Source organism: Stomoxys calcitrans, chromosome 2, assembly GCF_963082655.1.
Source record: "Stomoxys calcitrans chromosome 2, idStoCalc2.1, whole genome shotgun sequence".
NCBI lineage: Eukaryota > Metazoa > Arthropoda > Insecta > Diptera > Muscidae > Stomoxys > Stomoxys calcitrans.
Window position 1 is genome coordinate 192,837,136 of NC_081553.1, and position 18,560 is coordinate 192,855,695.

At 41.7% G+C, this 18,560-nt stretch overlaps 2 protein-coding genes across 5 annotated transcripts in view; one reads left to right on the plus strand and one right to left on the minus strand.

The window, feature by feature from the left end:
• LOC106088152 (MYND-type zinc finger-containing chromatin reader Zmynd8) overlaps positions 1 to 7,194 on the plus strand; it is a 31,133-nt gene extending 23,939 nt beyond the window's left edge. For 3 of the 4 annotated variants that reach the window (XR_001221391.2, XR_001221392.2, XR_001221390.2), the window contains exons 10-11: positions 94 to 560; positions 6,890 to 6,978. Coding sequence is in view for 1 of the 4 variants with exons in the window: in XM_013253524.2 (XP_013108978.2) it covers positions 6,890 to 7,120 (231 nt within the window). In the remaining 3 variants the exon portion in view is untranslated. Of the gene's footprint in view, positions 1 to 93; positions 561 to 6,889 lie in introns of all 4 variants that reach the window. The other variant, XM_013253524.2, reaches the window with a different exon arrangement.
• Positions 7,195 to 13,505: 6,311 nt separating this feature from the next.
• Positions 13,506 to 16,683, minus strand: LOC106088139 (clavesin-2). The gene is made up of 5 exons (XM_013253486.2): positions 16,409 to 16,683; positions 16,236 to 16,343; positions 14,030 to 14,174; positions 13,740 to 13,953; positions 13,506 to 13,681 (listed from the first exon to the last, which is right to left on the minus strand). The coding sequence occupies exons 1-5, from the start codon at positions 16,681 to 16,683 to the stop codon at positions 13,527 to 13,529; spliced, it is 897 nt and encodes a 298-aa protein (XP_013108940.2). The 3' UTR covers positions 13,506 to 13,526.
• Positions 16,684 to 18,560: the final 1,877 nt, after the last annotated feature.

Below are 18,560 nucleotides of genomic sequence, written 5' to 3' on the forward strand. Positions count from 1 at the left end.
GTTAAACAAGAAAATAAAACTACATTTTATTTACATATATGTACATATTGTATATATAGTCTATATATATTTTTTACAAATTATTTATATTAGGTAAAAATCACCACAAAACAACAATTTAAGATGTTAGTAGAGAAAATGGAGATGTACCCAAATATAGCTCGTGGTATACGAGTATTTGGCGAAAGCCGAGCCACTGTGGATGAAGTGTGGAAAGAGATTGCAGAGTATTTAAACAGCTGTGGCCCACCAACACGCACTCCCGATGAATGGCAGAGAGTGTGGATCCATTTTAAAGCAAAACTAAAAAAGAAATTAACCCAACCTAGAGTAAACCCTGACAACACTGATGAAGATGGGCCATTGCTAGAGGTGACCTTGTCGCCATTGGAGAAGGCAGTAGCGGATTTATTGCATGCCCATTTAGTTCCAGTAGAAGATCTTAAAAACGAGTCATATATTGACGCGGGGCAGCTAAAAGTTGACCAAAGATATCAAGGAATGGAATAGTACGCCATATTCTAAGAAGGAACAAACGGCCACTCAAAGCGAACTTGCGGGTAATTCTAAGGGATTAGAGTTAGTTGTCTCTTACAATTTTTTTTTTATCAAAACTAGTTTCACTTAAGCTTAAAATTAAAACTAGAATCCTTTTTTTTACTTTTTTGTATTGAGTTTGAATTTATTTTTTAGTTGTCGACGACGCCTCGATAACTGTAGACATTTTTAATAAGGCTTATCAACTTTACTAAAGTTTGGTTGCTATCCATAGTAGATTTAAGGTTGATTTTCATAGAAATTTTTCGTCGTAAATTTTCGAAATTTGGTTTTTTTGATCTACAAGATGTTTGGAAATTTGTTTTTCATAGAAAATTTTTGAGATATTTGGAAAAATCCTGCTCAAATTATGTAAACAACAATGGGCGAAATGGCGAGATCTTCACAAAGTGTCACACAAGTCAATATGGGAGCTACTTGTCAAATTTTACATAAAAACAAGTCCAGTAAGAGAATCAATCCTTTGACAGTCGGTCGGTTGAACGTATCGGATTGAGCCGATGAAATCCTTCATCGGCGAGGGCTACCGCTACAACAACAGTAAACAAATCGCTGTACTTTAAGCCATCACACAGAGTTGCTTCGTGTTTCCATTATATTTGAACGGCACCCCAAGTGCGAAAGGAATAGAAGAGTCAGAGCTTTCCATCTGAATTTATTGGCCGCAAACTTTTTATCTCCAAAGTACGCATACAACACAAGATATATATCACAATACTACGTTTTAGTCTCGTGTGAAGAGACCATGTTGGGTGACCGCACAGAAGAACGTCGATGTCAAATATCACAAGGATCGCCTTATAGCACGCTTCAAGCTGTTTGAGACCATGTGCGATGGTAACGTCGAAATCTTCGCCCTATCTCAGAATTTGCGAAATTTTTCAATAAAAGGCTCGAGAGTAGTGCCTAAAAAGTCTTGGCTATGGACGAAAAGAGGAAGATTGGTCTGCACCATACCGCTGTACCCGAATTCGCTACCTTAGTAGCGTTACATTGATAGTACGCTGGTCAGGTACACCAAAACTCTTCAGCATCAGTTTAAACAAGTAAAAAGGCGTTAAGTTCGGCCGGGCCGAACTTTGGATACCCACCACCTCGGGTATATATGTGAACCACATTTCGTCAAAATCCAGTGAAAAATGCATACTTTATGCCCTATAGCAGCTCTATAGATATCATCCGATTTAGACCAAATGCTTATAAGTACAAGTCATTGTTCAACCGAGAGATCGGTCTATATGGCAGCTATATCCAAATCTGGGCCGATCTGAGCCAAATTGACGACAAATATCGAAGGGCCCAAATTTCGGCGACATCGGACAATAAATGCGCTTTTTATGGGCCCAAAACCTTAAATCGAGAGATAGATCTATATGGCAGCTATATCCAAATCTGAACTGATCAGGGCCAAATAAAAGAAAGATGTCGAAGGGCCTAAGGCAAGTCACTGTCCCAAATTTCACCAAAATCGAATAATAAATGTGGCTTTTATGGGCCTAAGACCATAAATCGGAGGATCGGTCTATATGGCAGCTATATCCAAATTTGGAACGATCTGGGCCAAATTGACGAAGGATGTCGAAGGGCTCAACGCAACTCACTGTTCCAAATTTCAGCAAAATCGGATAATAAATGTGGCTTTTATGGGCCTAAGACCCTAAATCGGAGGATCGGTCTATATGGCAGCTATATCCAAATTTGGACCGATCTGGGCCAAATTCACGAAGAATGTTGAAGGGCCTAACACAATTCACTGTCCCAAATTTCAGCAAAATCGGATAATAAATGTGGCTTTTATGTGCCTAAGACCCTAAATCGGCGGATTGGTCTATATGGGGGTTATATAGTCCGATATAGCCCATCTTCGAACTTAACCTGCTTTTGGACAAAAAATGGCCTCGGCGCGAACTTCTGCAAGAGAAAAGTGTGAATGTTGTTAACTACGTGGGTAAAATCACCATCACGCTTTATCTCCACCAAAAAAAGGTCTCATTCATGAAGCTCGGAAGAATGTGTCGGAACGGACGAAAGCCAATGGGCTGGGCACAAACTTAAGATAGACTGAAATGCTACTATTTAGCGGTAGGCTTGGTTGATGTTTTATGGGGACCTGTCCTGTATGAAGAACAGCTACCACTTTTTCCGGAGGTCTTGTGCCTGTGCTTGATTCTTTACCAGAGTTAAAACTGGAAAAGCAACATCGAGACGAAGTTCAGGTACTCCTGACACAACTTAACAGGTTGTTGTTGTTGTTGTTGTTTCAGTGTTTTGTACACTGAGGCGGTAGCCCTTGCCGAAGAAGGACTCCATCGGGTCAATCCGGTATGTACAACCGGCTGGCATGGGAACAGGTTGTTGTAGATAAATTTTTTGTATATGATCCTCGTTAAGCTCCACAGGCGAGCAAGCTCGTTCCGGTCCTTAGGACTGATCGTCGCGGGAACTTTATGGCCATTGGGTTTTTAAAGGTGCCAATAACTCGCCTTGTCATATCGAGTTTCATATAGGTACTCAGCATTTAAGCCAGAGCCAGTAGCGCCCGACCTTCCCCGAGAGGGGGTTGTGGGTTGAGGTGTCCCGCCTGTATCGGAATCAGTTGTATACACGGTTGTTTCCAAATTGGTTGAGCTCACTGGGGCAGTAGATTTCTTTGAGTTCCTAGAATTTGGACGGGTGTAACGACTTTCAGTTTCAGGTGAAATTCGCAATCCTGTTGGCCCCGAAGATTCAAAAGTCCCGATTTTGACCGCGCGGAAAATCAAGGGGCGCTTAAGGCTCTGACTTTAGGTCAACTGAGGTCGAGACTCGTAAGAAAATCCACAAAGAACCAAGGGTTAGGTATCAGACTTTACTGAGCTCTAGGCCATCAAGGGGTGGCAGGTGATGAGACGGCTAATGAGGAATGAATCGCTACAGCTGATTATGCTACTGAATCAAAGCAGTCTTCCTTCCCGGTACGGAATGGCTATGAGCACCACACGGGTTGGAAGTCTCAGTGTGGTGTTCATCGTCATTATGAGAAGCTCAGCTATTAGCTACCAGGCGCGTCTGCATGTTGCGGATTATGAGATACAGTCGGTGACAATCAGTGGTATCGCGTGAAGTGTCTCAGTGAGAGGTCGGCGGGCACCGGCTCTTGCTTAAATACTGAGTGCCTATGATGCTCGATATGACAAGGCCAGTTATTGGCGGCTTTAGAAAACCAATGGCTATGATGTTCCCGCGGCGACCGGTGGTATAGACCGGAACGAGCTTGGTCTCCTATAAGAGCTTGACGAGGATCGCCATCTCCACATGCAAATGTGATAACAACAACAGCACTGTTCCTTGTGCAAGGTCCTTGGGGGATGGGCTGCTGATGCTGATGTTGGTTGCAGGGTGGGTAGTGGCCCTCTGGCGGAGTTTTTCACAGAATAGTATAAAAATATTATTATGGGGCTGAGAAAGTATGACCCGAAAAATGATAGGACTAGTCATCGCAATGGTGCTGATGTAGGTTGTAGGGTCGTTGATGGTTCTCTTGCGGTTGGCCCTCTGGCGGGTGGCCCTCTGGCGGGTGGCCCTCTGGCGGAGTTTTTCACAGAATAGTACACAACTTATTCTGGGGCTGAGAAAGTATGACCCGAAAAAGTGATAGGACTAATCATTGCAATGACTAGTCAGGAATTTGATGTCGCGCTGGATACGGGGGGATGCAGCGTTTTGGAGAGTTTGTTGTTGTTGTTGTTGTAGCAGTGTGTTGTACACTGAGGCGAATCCGGTACATACAACTGGCTGCCACCGTTGCGCAGAGCTTAGCATGTCCGCCTATGACGCTGAACGCCTGGGTTCGAATCCGGGCGAGACCATCAGAAAAAATTTTCAACGGTGGTTTTCCTCTCGTAATGCTGGCAACATTTGTAAGGTACTATGCCATGTAAAAATTCTCACCAAAGATGTGTCGCACTGCGGCACGCCGTTCGGATTCGGCTATAAAAAGGAGGCCCCTTATTATTGAGCTTAAACATGAATCGGACTGCACTCATTGATATGTGAGAAGTTTGCCCCTGTTTCTTAGTGGAATATTCATGGGCAAAAGTTTGCAGTTTTACAACTGGCTGCCATGGGATTGCAGAGTTTGTTGTCATACGCTTGAGTTGGAGATGGTTGAACAATTTTGGGTCACTGTCCGGCAATTGTGGGCAGTACCTGCTTTGCCCATCCTAATGGGCAATGCAACAACGAATCCCCTAAGGTTACTCATCTGTAAGGTTTCACTGATGTTGTTGTGGTTGTAGCCACATTTTCATGAAGAGTTGGCGATCCTCGTCAAGCTCCTGTAAGTGAGCAAGCTCGTTCCGGTCCAAAGGACTGATCGCCGTGAGAACGGGGTGGCCATTGGTTATTTAAAGGCGCCAATAACTCGCCTTGTCATATAGAGCTTCATAGGCACTCAGTATTTGTGCAAGAGCCGATGCCGCCCGGCCTCTCACTCAGACTCTCCGCTCAATACCGCTGATTGTCCGCGACTGCCATAGCAGCTATTCCGTATGGAGCATTTCACTATCCGCAACCTGTGGACGCGCCCGGTAGCTCACAGCTAAGCTTCTCGTGACAGCAATGAATACCACACAGATTGGACCTCAATGTTCCAGCCTTTGTGGTGCACACAACTATCCCGTGCCGGGAGGTTTCACTGTTGTATTCGACCACCAGGGGTTGTGCATTAGGTTAAACATCTACCTCAACGATCTTGCCGCTGGCAGGATGTGTGTCCCGATTGTGACCTGGAATCACATGACATGCGTCACTTGTTTAACTGCCCAGCAGTTAGGTTTACAGTAATGGACATATCTACTAATTAAGTTGCGTTACTCTATCTCGGCAGTTGTACACTGCTACTCCCATACATTCCAAGTGATGATGCACTAAAGTCAAGCGCAGGCCTCATTGCCTGATATGCCACATGGCATAGCGTAGGACGAAAGTTAATGCCTTCACTGAGTGATAAATGAGCAGGCTGAAGGTGGTGTCTTCGGGATAGGCGCAACGATTTCGTCGACCTTGCCCCGCAGACCATATCAATAAGTTTGCAAGATCGGCTCAACCGCTGCGTGAGGGAAGGTGTAGCGGCTCAATAGCCGCCTGAGGGAAGACGCCGATGACCATGTTGGCACATCAGCTTACAATGTAGTCCGAATGGCTGTAATCCCATCTTTCGTCTGGTTATTTTTGTTGAATATCCAAATCCAAGAACTCTGCGAATAAGGTGGGGTGTATTCAGAGGGATTTGGCTCTGAATCAAGTGGGTCTGACTGGGCAGTTTAATAGGTGTGGTGTGGTCCCATGTCAAAATCGGGACACATATTCTGGAAGCTGGCATCAATCCTTGCTCTGTAGGAGTTCAGGCGGCTGCAGCTGCCGCATCGTAATTGAGCTAGAACTACTCTGGTTTGCCGGAGCAGGTCTATTTCTTCATGTGCAATGGGTGGCCGTCGTTTTCCAAGGACAACATTCATCCGGTAGCTATTCACTGCATGTGTTACCGTGTTTGCATGAACGTTGTCCAGAACCGATTAATATGCCGCTGGATTAAGAGGTTCTCGCTCCTCTCGCTCTTGATCATGAAGATCCACCTTAAGGTGGTGGATCTTCATGATGATGATTTGGATGGTACCTGCGATAACAGCCCAGAAAGTATTGCTTAGACAGCATGTAGTAATGTCTTCACACGGGTAGGATCATTGTCTACCGATGAAGGTGGTCCACAAGAGAACGGAGGAGAAGCACGTTGCAGTTCGAAGGACGGCATTCTGACAGAGAATATTATTTCACTGCGTGTCACAGGCGTGCGGCGATCGGTCCTTTGGACCGAAATGAGCTTGCTCACCTACAGGTACTTGACGAGACTCGCCACCTCGCTCGCACAAGGAAATGTGGCTACAACAACAACCATATAGCGAACAAATTTTCAAAAATTTTTTTTTCTTTTTGTAAATTTTTTCAAAATATTCAATGAAAGTTTTCTATGAAAATTGCTTAACAACGGGATTTTTTAAATTTAATGTTTTTTTCTAAATCTCAGTATAATATACGAATTTTTGATGAATTTTTCCAAGAGGGCCAACTATTTGTTGTAGTTGATAGCGGGCCATATATGGCCAAGTTGTTTAAAAACAAAAGCAAACAATTTTAAGATAATTTTTGTAAATTTTCTTTATGAACATCAAATTTCAACGAAATTTTCTATTTTTTTGAAATAATTTTTTTCGCAAAAATTTCTATGAAAATCAAAAAGTTGCTTAGAATTTTTATGAAATATTTAATTTCTAATTTCACATTTATTTTACAGTTCCCCATACCCACCACCACATGCAATACATCGACTCCTTCACAGACTTTTACAATTCTGCATCAGGGCAACAATTGGGTCATGAGTAGTGGCCCCCAGAATATGGTTACAAATTCCACGGTAGCAGCGCCCATTGCCAGTGTACCGCAGATATATCAACATCGCTCGGGAGGTGGTTCCATGGCGGCACCAAGTAGATCCTCCCCCAAGGCCTCAATTCGTTATATATGAAGGCCGCAAGGGGGAGCCGTTCACACAACTCATTACTAATGAAAATCTCATTTTCAAGAGAAAAGAGAGAGAGAGAGAGAGAGAAAAAAATTAAAAATTTAAACAAAAATATAAAAACTGATATGTGATAAATGATTATTATATATATATATGATAGATTGCTCTATAGTTTTTATAAAGTTTCGTTTTCCCAGATAATATACATATGTATGCCCATTGCAAACCACTTGCTGGTGGAACAAAAACCCCTTGTGAGGGTGTATGCGGGATGAAGATAAAGGAAAACACAAACAACAAGTTTGTGTACAATAATCACTTGGTTAGTGCACCATTAAGGTTTTGTAAATTTACCATATAGTCTTTAATTTTTTGCTTAAGGAAGTTTAGAATTACAAAAAAACAACAAAAAGCTCCCAATTCATATTTGTATACATAAAGCTAAGCGCCTGTTGAAAAAAAGAGTTCTCACAAAGTATATTTTTTTTTTGTTTATTTTTCTTTCATAATGTAAATAAAAAATAATTTTCATAATTCCTTTTACAGGATAGGGTTGTCATTTCAATTATCATATATGATTTTATAGATTTTGTTCTAATATTTGCAACGAAATTTTGTTTTATAAATTTGTTCGTTTTTTTTTAATTTGGGACATACTTGAATAGGTATTCAAACATGTATGTATGTATGTAGGTATGTATGTACATTGTATGAATTTTGTAATTAATTTTAGTAATAATAATCTACATATGGTATATGTAGAAACTAATGCTATATATACGTATATAGCTATTAAGACACTGTTATGCATTAAGCTTTTATTTAATTCTAAAAATTAAACAAAGAAAAAAACATTAAAAATACAGAATATTTTTCATATACCTTTTGTTAAAAGGTATGTTTAAGAAATATATGAAAATGAATTATAAACACAAATTGTCAAGTGTCATTATTGTAGAAAAAAGTAAAAAAGTAAAAAAAAAGAAAAAAAAAAAAACAAAAAAAAGAATAAATAAAAATTGTAAAAAGGCCTTAAGTTTGGGCGAATCGAACTATGGATACCCACCACCTCGGATATATATGTAAACCACCTTTCGTCAAAATCCGGTGAAAAATGCATACCTTATGCCCCATAGCAGCTATATCAAAATATGTTCCGATTTGGACCAAAAAATAAGTAAGTACAAGTCATTTTTCAGTTGTGTATAACAAAATATTGAACTTTTTAGTAGCTATATATAAAAATAAACCGATCTGAACCATATACGCCATGGATATTGAATAGCCTAACATAAGTCTCTGTGTCAAATTTTAGTGAAATCGGACAATAAATGGGCTTTTTATGTGCCCAAAACCTTAAATCGAGAGATCGGTCTATATGGCAGCTATATCCAAATCTGAACCGATCTGGGCCAAATTGCATAAATATGTCAAGGGGTTAACTTAACTAACTGTCCCAAATTTCGGCGAAATCGGACAATAAATGCGCTTTTTATGGGCCCAAAACCTTAAATCGAGAGATCGGTCTATATGGCAGCTATATCCAAATCTGGACCGATCTGAGCCAAATTGCAGAAAGAGGACGAGGGGTCTAACACAACTCACAGTCCCAAATTTCGGCGACATCGGACAATAAATGGGCTTTTTATGGGCCCAAAACCTTAAATCGAGAGATCGGTCTATATGAAAGCTATATTCAAATCTAGATCAATCTGAGCCAACTTGAAAAAGAATGTCGAAGGGCCTAAAACAACTCACTGTTCCAAATTTCGGTGACATCGGACAATAAATGCGCTTTTTATGGGCCCAAAACCTTAAATCGAGAGATCGGTCTATATGGCAGCTATATCCAAATCTTGATCGATCTAGATCAAATTGCATACAGATGTCGAAGGGCCTACAACAACTCACTGTCCCAAATTTCAGCAAAATCGGATAATAAATGTGGCTTTTATGGACCCAAAACCTTAAATCGAGAGATCGGTCTATATGGCAGCTATATACAAATCTTGATCGATCTAGGCCAAATTACAGAAATATGTCGAGGGGCTTAACTTAACTCGCTGTCCTAAATTTAGCGACACCGGACAATAAATGCGCCTTTTATGGCCCCAAAACCTTAAAACGAGAGATCGGTCTATATGAAAGCTATATTCAAATCTAGATCGATCTGAGCCAACTTGAAAAAGAATGTCGAAGGGCCTAAAACAACTCACTGTTCCAAATTTCGGTGACATCGGACAATAAATGCGCTTTTTTTGGGCCCAAAACCTTAAATCGAGAGATCGGTCTATATGGCAGCTATATCCAAATCTGGACCGATATAAGTCAAATTGCATACAGATATCGAAGGGCCTAACACAACTCACTGTCCCAAATTTCAGCAAAATCGGATAATAAATGTGGCTTTTATGGACCCAAAACCTTAAATCGAGAGATCGGTCTATACGGCAGCTATATCTAAGTCTAGACCGAGCTGGTCCAAATTAAAAAAGTATATCGAAGGGCCTAAAACAACTCACTGTCCCAAATTTCGGCGAAATCGGACAATAAATGCGCCTTTTATGGGCGCAAGACATTAAATCGAGAGATCGGTCTATATGGCAGTTATATCCAAATCTGGACCGATCTGGACCAAATTGAAGAAGAATCTCGAAGGGCCTAACGCAACTCACTGTCCCAAATTTCAGCAAAATCGGATAATGAATGTGGCTTTTATGGGCCTTAGACCCAAAATGGGCGTATCGGTCTATATGGCAGCTATATCCAAATCTGGACCGATCTGGGCCAAATTGAAGAAGGATTTCTAAGGGCTTAACACAACTTACTGTTTCAAATTTCAGCAAAATCGGATAATAAATGTGACTCTTATGGGACTAAGATCCAAAATCGACAGATCGGTCTATATGGTAAATATATCCAAATCTGGACCGATCTGGGCCAAATTGAAGAAGAATGTCGATGGGCCTAACACAACTCAATGTCCCACATTTCAGCAAAATCGGATAATAAATGTGGCTTTTATTATCCGATTTTGGGGATCGGTCTATATGGGGGCTATATTTATTGAGTTGCCCAAAAAGTAATTGCGGATTTTTCATATAGTCGGCGTTGACAAATTTTTTCACAGCTTGTGAAATTTATACAAAATACGTTAAGTTGAAGGGCATTATTTTATTCTACATACCAAACTTCTGTCAAACCAGCAAAAATTAAAGCTTCTAGGAACTGAACAAGGATGATCCAGAGACTGATTTACATGGGGGCTATATCAGGCTATGGACTGATTCAGACCGTATTTAGCACATTAGTTGGAAGTCATAACAGAACACAGCACGAAAAATTTCGGACGAATCGAACAAAAATTTAGGCTTGTAAGGGTTTATATGGGAAGCTATATCAGGTTATAGACCGATTTGGACCATACATGGCTCAGTTGTTGGAAGTCGTAACAGAACTTTGCATGCGAAATTTCATCCTAATCGAACAAAAATTGCGGCTTATAAGGGCTCAAGAAGTCAAATCGCGAGATCGGTTTATATGGGAGCTATATTTAAATCTGAACCGATATGGCACATTTGCAATCTCCAACGACCTACATAAATATTAAGCATCTGTGCAAAATTTCAAGCTGATAGCTTTACGCGTTCGATCGCTGTCGTGATTTCGACAGACGGACGGGCATGGCTGGATCGACTCAGAGCGTCGAGACGACCAAGAATATTTATACTTAATGGGGCCTTAGACTAATGTTTCGAAGTGTTACATCCGTCCAGAAGTCTATGTGACTTCATAAATCCTAGGAATTACAGAAAACCCCTGCCCCGGTGCCCCCATCCCCGGGGAGACAACCTCCATATTGCCCTCGACCAAAGATCCGCCCGGCACATAATTCGTCGCGTCGCCTGTGCCACATAGTCGTTTTAGGTCAGCTGCCTTCCGCAGAACAAAAGACGAATGCCCCAAGTCGGAAGGGCGCCATGTCCTCAACACCTTCAGTCTGAAGGCAGTGTGGAACGCCACGCAATTCACGTACAAGTGCAAAGGTCTCAATTCAAGTATCGCATTCAGTGCTGCATTCGGTGCATTTCTCCTAGTCCCCGATATCAGCACCGACGCAATACTCTGTACCTTCTCCAACATACCGCGTGGACCCAACCTGCCAAGGGCCCAATACCCGGAACTCAGCACAATATGACATCAGCCTCCAAACGTCCGAGACGGTCCTTGCATCTCCCGACAAGCCACGACTTCACATGATCCGCAGCCAGGTTTCAGCTCTACCTGACTGTCCACATAAATTGTGACAGTCTGATAGGGCCGCTGCTCCTGTCTCAGGATTACATCCAAGACCCTGAGGATCGCAAAAATCTCATCCTGAAAGACACCATCCAGGATTCTATGTGAATCCCTAATTCCTAGAAATACAACAAAGCCCCCATCCAATTTGGGCCTATCCGTGTAAACGGAACGTCCCCAGTACAAGCTCCCTCCCCTGGAAGACAACCTCCAGATTAGTACACAGTAGCGCATAGGTTAGCATGTCCGCCTATAGAGCTGAATGTCTGGGTTCGAATCCTGGTGAGAACATAAGGAAAAATTTTCATCGCTGGTTATGCCCTCCTGTGCTGGCGACTTTTGTGAGATACTTTGCGATGAAAAAACTACTCTCCAAAGAGGTATCACACTGGGGCACGCCACCTGAAGGCCACCGTAGCGCAAAGGTTGGCATGTCCGCCTATGACGCTAAACGTCTGGGTTCAAATCCTGGCGAATACATCAGAAAAATTTTTCAGCGGTGATTATCCCCTCGTAATGCTGGTGATATTTGTGCAAAAACGTTTCCCCAAAGAGGTGTCGCTCTGCGGCACGTCGTTCAGACTCGTCTATAAAAAGAAGGCATTGAACTTAAGCTTGAATGGGACAGCACTCGGTGATGTGAGAGAAGTTTGCCCCTGTTAATGGAATGTTCATGGGCAAATTTGCATTTGGCGGAGACACAATGACTCAAAATCACGCCCCGTGAAGGATACGAATGCCATTAATGTGGCCTTTAGTGGCCTGCGTAAGCACACTGGCGAAAAAACTACGTTTTATTAAGCGAAGGGGGTAAAGGTGATTTCACTATCACGGTGGATCACCATCACGAAGGCGGATGTGAATGCAGACAATGGTGGCCTGCATAAGCACACCGGCGAAAAAACTACGTTTGAGTGCGAAGGGGATCACGTGGATTTCACTATCACGGTGGATCACCGTCACGAAGAGGGATGTGGATAAGACAATAGTGGCCTGCGTAAGCACACCAGCAGAAATAGGTTAGGTGGCAGTCTGAGTAACACTTTACACATCTGCGGAGTCACGGTGATTCGCAATCACGGCAAGTCACGTAAGCATATCGAATATTGACGGCCACAAGAACTCACGATCACGAACGAGTGGGTAGATCGCCGTTACTAGAGGCCGTAGTGTGATGGTCGCGGAGAGTTGCGATGCGAGGGCGACAGTGACTACCAGCCACCGATGACCTGCGTAAGCACATCGAGGGAATAGCGCGTTTAACACCATGAGGGTGTTAAGAGCACCTCGTAGGAGTTGTGACGGCTAGGTTAGGTTGGAAAGAGGGGTCCCTGTTGGCCATGAGACCCTGTTGGTAAGCACACCGTCCGAAATAACACGTTTCATAGAGCGACGGTGACCAAAGATCACGGTCAGTCAAGGATACGAAGGCCATTAATGCGTACTTTAGTGGCCTGCGTAAGCACAGTGGCGGAAATACTACATTTTAATGTGAAGGGGGTCACGCGTATTTCACGATCACGGTGGATCACCGCCACGAAGAGAGATGTGGATGCAGACAATGGTGGCCTGCGTAAGCACACCAGCGGAAATAGGTTAGGGCAGGTGGCGGTCGGAATAACACTTTACAAATCTGCGGTGTCACGGTGATTCGCAATACGGCAAGTCACGTAAGCATACCGTAGTTTGACGGTTAAAACGAGTCACGATCGAGTGGGTAGATCACCGACACTAGAGGCCGTAGTGTGATGGTGCGGAGAGCGACGATGGCGGCCACTATGAGGGGGTTAAGAGCACACCGTAGGAAAAGCGTTTTTGCCGGGATGGCGTAGTCGTAGCGGTTGGCTTATGTTGAAAAGAGGGTGCGGACATCAATCCGCCCCATGCCACTATGGACAAACACCTTACCCAGAATCGGCTTGTTGTTGCGGCGGTTACGTGAGACAAGTTTTCGTTTTTCATACAAAATCCCAAAAATTTAATTTTCGTAGTACCTTGTGTTGGAAACGTTTTCAAAAAAATTCTTTAGTTGTCATAAAAATGTATCGGATTTTTTTTTATATTTTTATTAAATTTCTCTATCACAATATTGAAGACTTCATCTAAATTTTTAGTCAATATCTAATTTCTTAAAACTACCCTCTATACCAAATAGATCGGACGCTGTTTTCGCCTTTCCCGGACGTTTGGCCTCCTCAATAAGATGCGATTGCTCGAATTTAAGTATTTCATTGCGATTTTTACGCAAAACATCATAGAAGACCTCTAAAAAGGTTAAAAATATGCCATAACTTTGCCTTTGCACAACTCTATTCAAAATTACCTTTTAATTTTTTGGATGCAGGAAGATCGCCACCAATCTCTTTGGGCAACATTTGTGGAGGCACATGCTTGTAAAAGCCTTCAATGGAGGAGTGCATGTGTAGAACATCAAGTAGTTCCTTCTTCATGAAAGGCGTCATTAGGGCTAAAAGCTTGTCCATAAAAGGAATCTGATTGATGAAATGAAATCCATGCATGCGTATGGGAATGGCTTCCTTTTGTCATAACAACAAAAATGGAAGGAGAGCATTATGGGGTAAGTTTTATTTGAACGTAAATTTTATTATTTACCTGTAGATAGAACAAAAACTTTTTCATATCTAAAATCCCAATGCGGGCAATATGGCCCAGTTTAACACCTTGCAAATCGATGACAAATATTAGACCAGGTACAATACCTAGAGTTTGTATCCAAATGTCCATTGCCAGGAGGACTCTGAAAAATAATAATTGAAAGTATTTTGTCAAAATATCAAAACAAGTAAAAGCGAGTTAAGTTCGGCCAGGCCGAATCTTATATACCCTGCACCATGGATCGCATTTGTCGAATTCTTTTCCCGGCATCTCGTTTTAGGCGAACAAAGGATAAAGGAAAAGAATTGCTATGCTATAGGAGCTATATCATGTTATGGTCCGATAGGGGAACTGTATTAGACTATAGACCGTTTCAGACCATATTTGACACGTATCTCTAAGATCATTGGGGAAGCCGCTGTACAAAATTTCAGCCAAATTGCATAAAAATTGCGCGTTCAGTGATTTGAACCATACTTAGCACAGTTGTAAGAAGTGATACCAAGACACTACATACCAAATTTCAGCCAAATCGGATGAGAATTGCGCCCTCTAGAGGCTCAAGAAATCAAGACCCAAGATCGGTATATCGGGCAGCTATATCTGGTTATGGACCAATTTAAACCATACTTAGCACAGTTGTTGGAAGTCGGAACAAAACAGCTCATGCAAAATTTTAGCCAAATCGGATGAGAAGTGCGCCCTCTAGAGGCTCACGAAGTCAAAACCCAAGATCAGATTATATGGTAGCTATATCAGGTTATACACTGATTTGAACCATACTTAGCACAGTTGTTGACAGTCATAACGGCACACTTCATGCAAAATTTCAGCCAATTCGGGTGAGAATTGCGCCCTCTAGTGGCTCAAGAAGTCAAGATCCCAGATCGGTTTATATGGCAGCTATATCAGGTTATACACTGATTTGAACCATACTTAGCACAGTTGTAGGCAGTGATACCAAGACACTTCATGCAAAATTTCAGCCAAATCGGATGAGTATTGCGCTCTCTAGTGGCTCAAGAACTCAAGACCCAAGATCGGTTTATATGGCAGCTATATAAGGTTAAGGACCGATTTAAACCATACTTAGCATAGTTGTTGGAAGTCGGAACAAAACACCCCATGCAAAATTTCAGCCAAATCGGATGAGAATTGCGCCCTCTAGAGGCTCAAGAAGTCAAGATCCCAGATCGGTTTATATTGCGGCTATATCAGGTTATGGACCGTTTTGAACCATATTTGAGACAGTTGTTGAGAGTCATAACGGTACACTTCATGCAAAATTTTAGCTAATTCGGACACAAATTGCGGCTTCCAGGGGCTCAAGAAGTCAAATCGGCAGATCGGTTTATATTGGAGATATATAAGGTTCTTGACCGATTTGGACCGTACTTCGTACAGTTGTTGGAAGCCATTACAAAAAACCGCGTGCGAAATTTCTGCCAAATCGGATGAGAATTGCGCCCTCTTGTGGCTCAAGAAGTCAAGATCCAAGATCGGTTTATATGGCAGCTATATCAGGTTCTTGACCGATTTGGACCGTACTTCGTACAGTTGTTGGAAGCCATTACAAAAAACCGCGTGCGAAATTTCTGCCAAATCGGACAAAATTTGCGGCTTTTAAGGTCTCAAGAAGTCGAATCGGGAGATCGGTGTATATGGGACCTATATCAGGTTATGGACCGATTTGAACCATACTTCGGACAGTTATTGGTAGTCATAACGGACCACTATCTGTAAAATTTTAGCTAAATCGGGCACAAATTGCAGCTTCCAGGAGCTCAAGAAGTCAAATCGGCAGATCGGTTTATATTGGAGATATATCAGGTTATGGACCGATTTGAACCATACTTGGGACAGTTATTGGTAGTCATAACGGACCACTATCTGTAAAATTTTAGCTAAATTAGATACAAATTGCGGCTTTCAGGGTCTCAAGAAGTCAAATCGGGAGATCGGTTTATATGGTAGCTATATTAGGTTATAGACCGATTCGTACCACACTTGGCACAGACCGCTATCGTGATTTCGACGGACGGACGCACATGGCTAGATCCACTCAGAATGTCGAGACGACCAAAATATATATGGGGCTATGGGGTCTTAGATCAATATTTCGAGGTGTTACAAATGGAATGACTAGATTAGTACACCCCCATGCTATGGTGGTGGGAATAGAAAACAAAAAATTGCTACTCACAATTTTATGGCGGCAATAAAATTAAATTTCGATGTGTCGAATTCGACAAGTTTGGCAATAACCACTCCATATCCTTCGGGTGTAAGCGTGGGCATGGGACAGAGAGAACTGAAATTGTTATACAAAACTTGTAATAAAAAACAGTTTGCCAAACCCTCATTTCGGATACCTACACTACTTTCATGGCATTTTGTAGATCCGCTCGATTTACATCTAAATTGCGAAAAAAGCTCTCCACATGCGTGCGACAAGTCAAATAGGTATCCAATACCTGTTTGGATATTTCCGTATTACACTTGCTGGCATAGTAGAAAAGCAAAGCCTCATGTTCCGATATCTTTGGCATATGGGGTTGAGAGTGTATCCATTCTTGAAATTTTAACACCTCCTCACGTCGCACCTCGGGAAATTTTTTATATGATTCTTCCACCTTGTAGACATCCCACATATTGAATGATTTGAAAGCTGGGGTTTGGTGGTTGACGATGTCTTGATTGTTTGCCTTCTGAAATGTGGGATTGCAATGACGAGAAGCTCATTGAAATGTTGATACTTTTATAATTTTTTGTACATTTTACTGTATTCGTTTATTTTTTTTTTCATATGGTGGGGATAAGTGTTTTATGTCTTGTTATACCTGTTGCTATTTCTTTGTGAATTTGTTTTTTCTGATAACCTAGGTTCTTTGATTGGCTTCTTTATTTTTGGGAATATGGACAATGCCAGGTAAAAAAAACTAGAAATTAAAATCAATAGAATAAGAACTAGAATAGATTGAAAATTCATAATTCATGACAGCTTTATCTTTGAAAGCGAGCAGAGTAAAATACGAGTAAGAGCGTGCTAAGTTCGGCCAGGCCGAATCTTATATACCCTCCACCATGGATGGCATTTGTCGAGTTCTATGCGCGGTATCTTTTTTAGGCAAACAAATAATATTAAATACGAACTGTTATACTATTGGAGCTATATCAAGTTATAGTCCGATTCGGACCATAAATGAATGCTGAACATGGTAGAAGACATTGTGTAATATTTCAGTTCATTCGGATAAGAATTGCGCCTTGTAGGGGTTCAAGAAGCAAAATCGGGAGATAGGTTTATATGGGAGCTGTATCAAGCTATTGATCGATTCAGACGTATGTTGAAGGTCATAAGAGAAGCCGTTGTACAAAATTTCTGCCAAATCGGATGAGAATTGCGCCCTCTAAAGGCTCAAGAAGTCAAGATCCCAGATCGGTTTATATGGCAGCTATATCAGGTTCTATTCCGATTTACGCCATTCTTAGCACAGTTATTGGAAGTCGTATTAAAACACCTCATGCAAAATTTCAGCCAAATCGGATGAGAAGTACGCCCTCTAGTGGCTCACGAAGTCAAGACCCAAGATCGGTTTATGTGGCAGCTATATCAGGTTAGGAACCGATATGAATCATATTTAGCACAGTTGTTGGAAATGATACCAAAACACTACGTGCAAAATTTCAGTTTAATCGGACGAGAATTGTGCCCTCTAGAAGGTCAAGAAGTCAATTCTTATCCGATTGGAATGAAATTTTGCACGACGTGTTTTGTGATGATATCCAACAACTGTGCCAAGTATGGTTCAAATCGGTCGATAACCTGATATAGCTGCCATATAAACCGATCTTGAATCTTGACTTCTTAAGCCACTAGAGGGCGCAATTCTTATCCGATTGGAATGAAATTTTGCACGACGTGTTTTGTTATGAAAGCGAACAACTGTGCCGAGTATGGTTCAAATCGGTCCATAACCTGATATAGCTGCCATATAAACCGATCTTGAATCTTGACTTCTTGACTTCCCTCTAGAGAGCGCAATTCTTATTTGATAGGAATGAAATTTTTCACGACGTGTTTTGTTATGATATCGAACAACTGTGCCGAGTATGGTTCAAATCGGTCCATAACCTGATATAGCTGCCATATAAACCGATCTGGGCACTTGACTTCTTGAGAATGTAGAGGACGCAATTCTTATCCGATTGGAATGAAACTTTGCACGAAGTATTTTGTAATGATATCTAGCAACTGTGCCAAGTATGGTTCAAATCGGTCCATAACCTGATATAGCTGCCATATAAACCGATCTTGAATCTTGACTTCTTGAGCCTCTAGAGAGCGCAATTCTTATCCGATTGGAATGAAATTTTGCACGACGTGTTTTGTTACGATATCCAACAACTGTGACAAATAAGGTTCAAATCAGTTAATAACCTGATATAGCTGCCATATAAACCAATCTTCAATCTTGACTTTTTGAGCCTCTAGAGGGCGCAATTCTTATCCGATTTGAATGACATT

Excerpts from the sequence above, each read along its gene's own strand:
- LOC106088139 (XM_013253486.2), bottom strand. The coding sequence starts at position 16,683 with ATGTGGGATGTCTACAAGGTGGAAGAATCATATAAAAAATTTCCCGAG. Across the intron at positions 16,344-16,408 it reads CAAAATGCCATGAAAGTAGT|TTCTCTCTGTCCCATGCCCA; the intron begins GTAGGTATCCGA and ends TAACAATTTCAG. Across the intron at positions 13,682-13,739 it reads TGCATCCAAAAAATTAAAAG|AGGTCTTCTATGATGTTTTG; the intron begins GTAATTTTGAAT and ends TAACCTTTTTAG.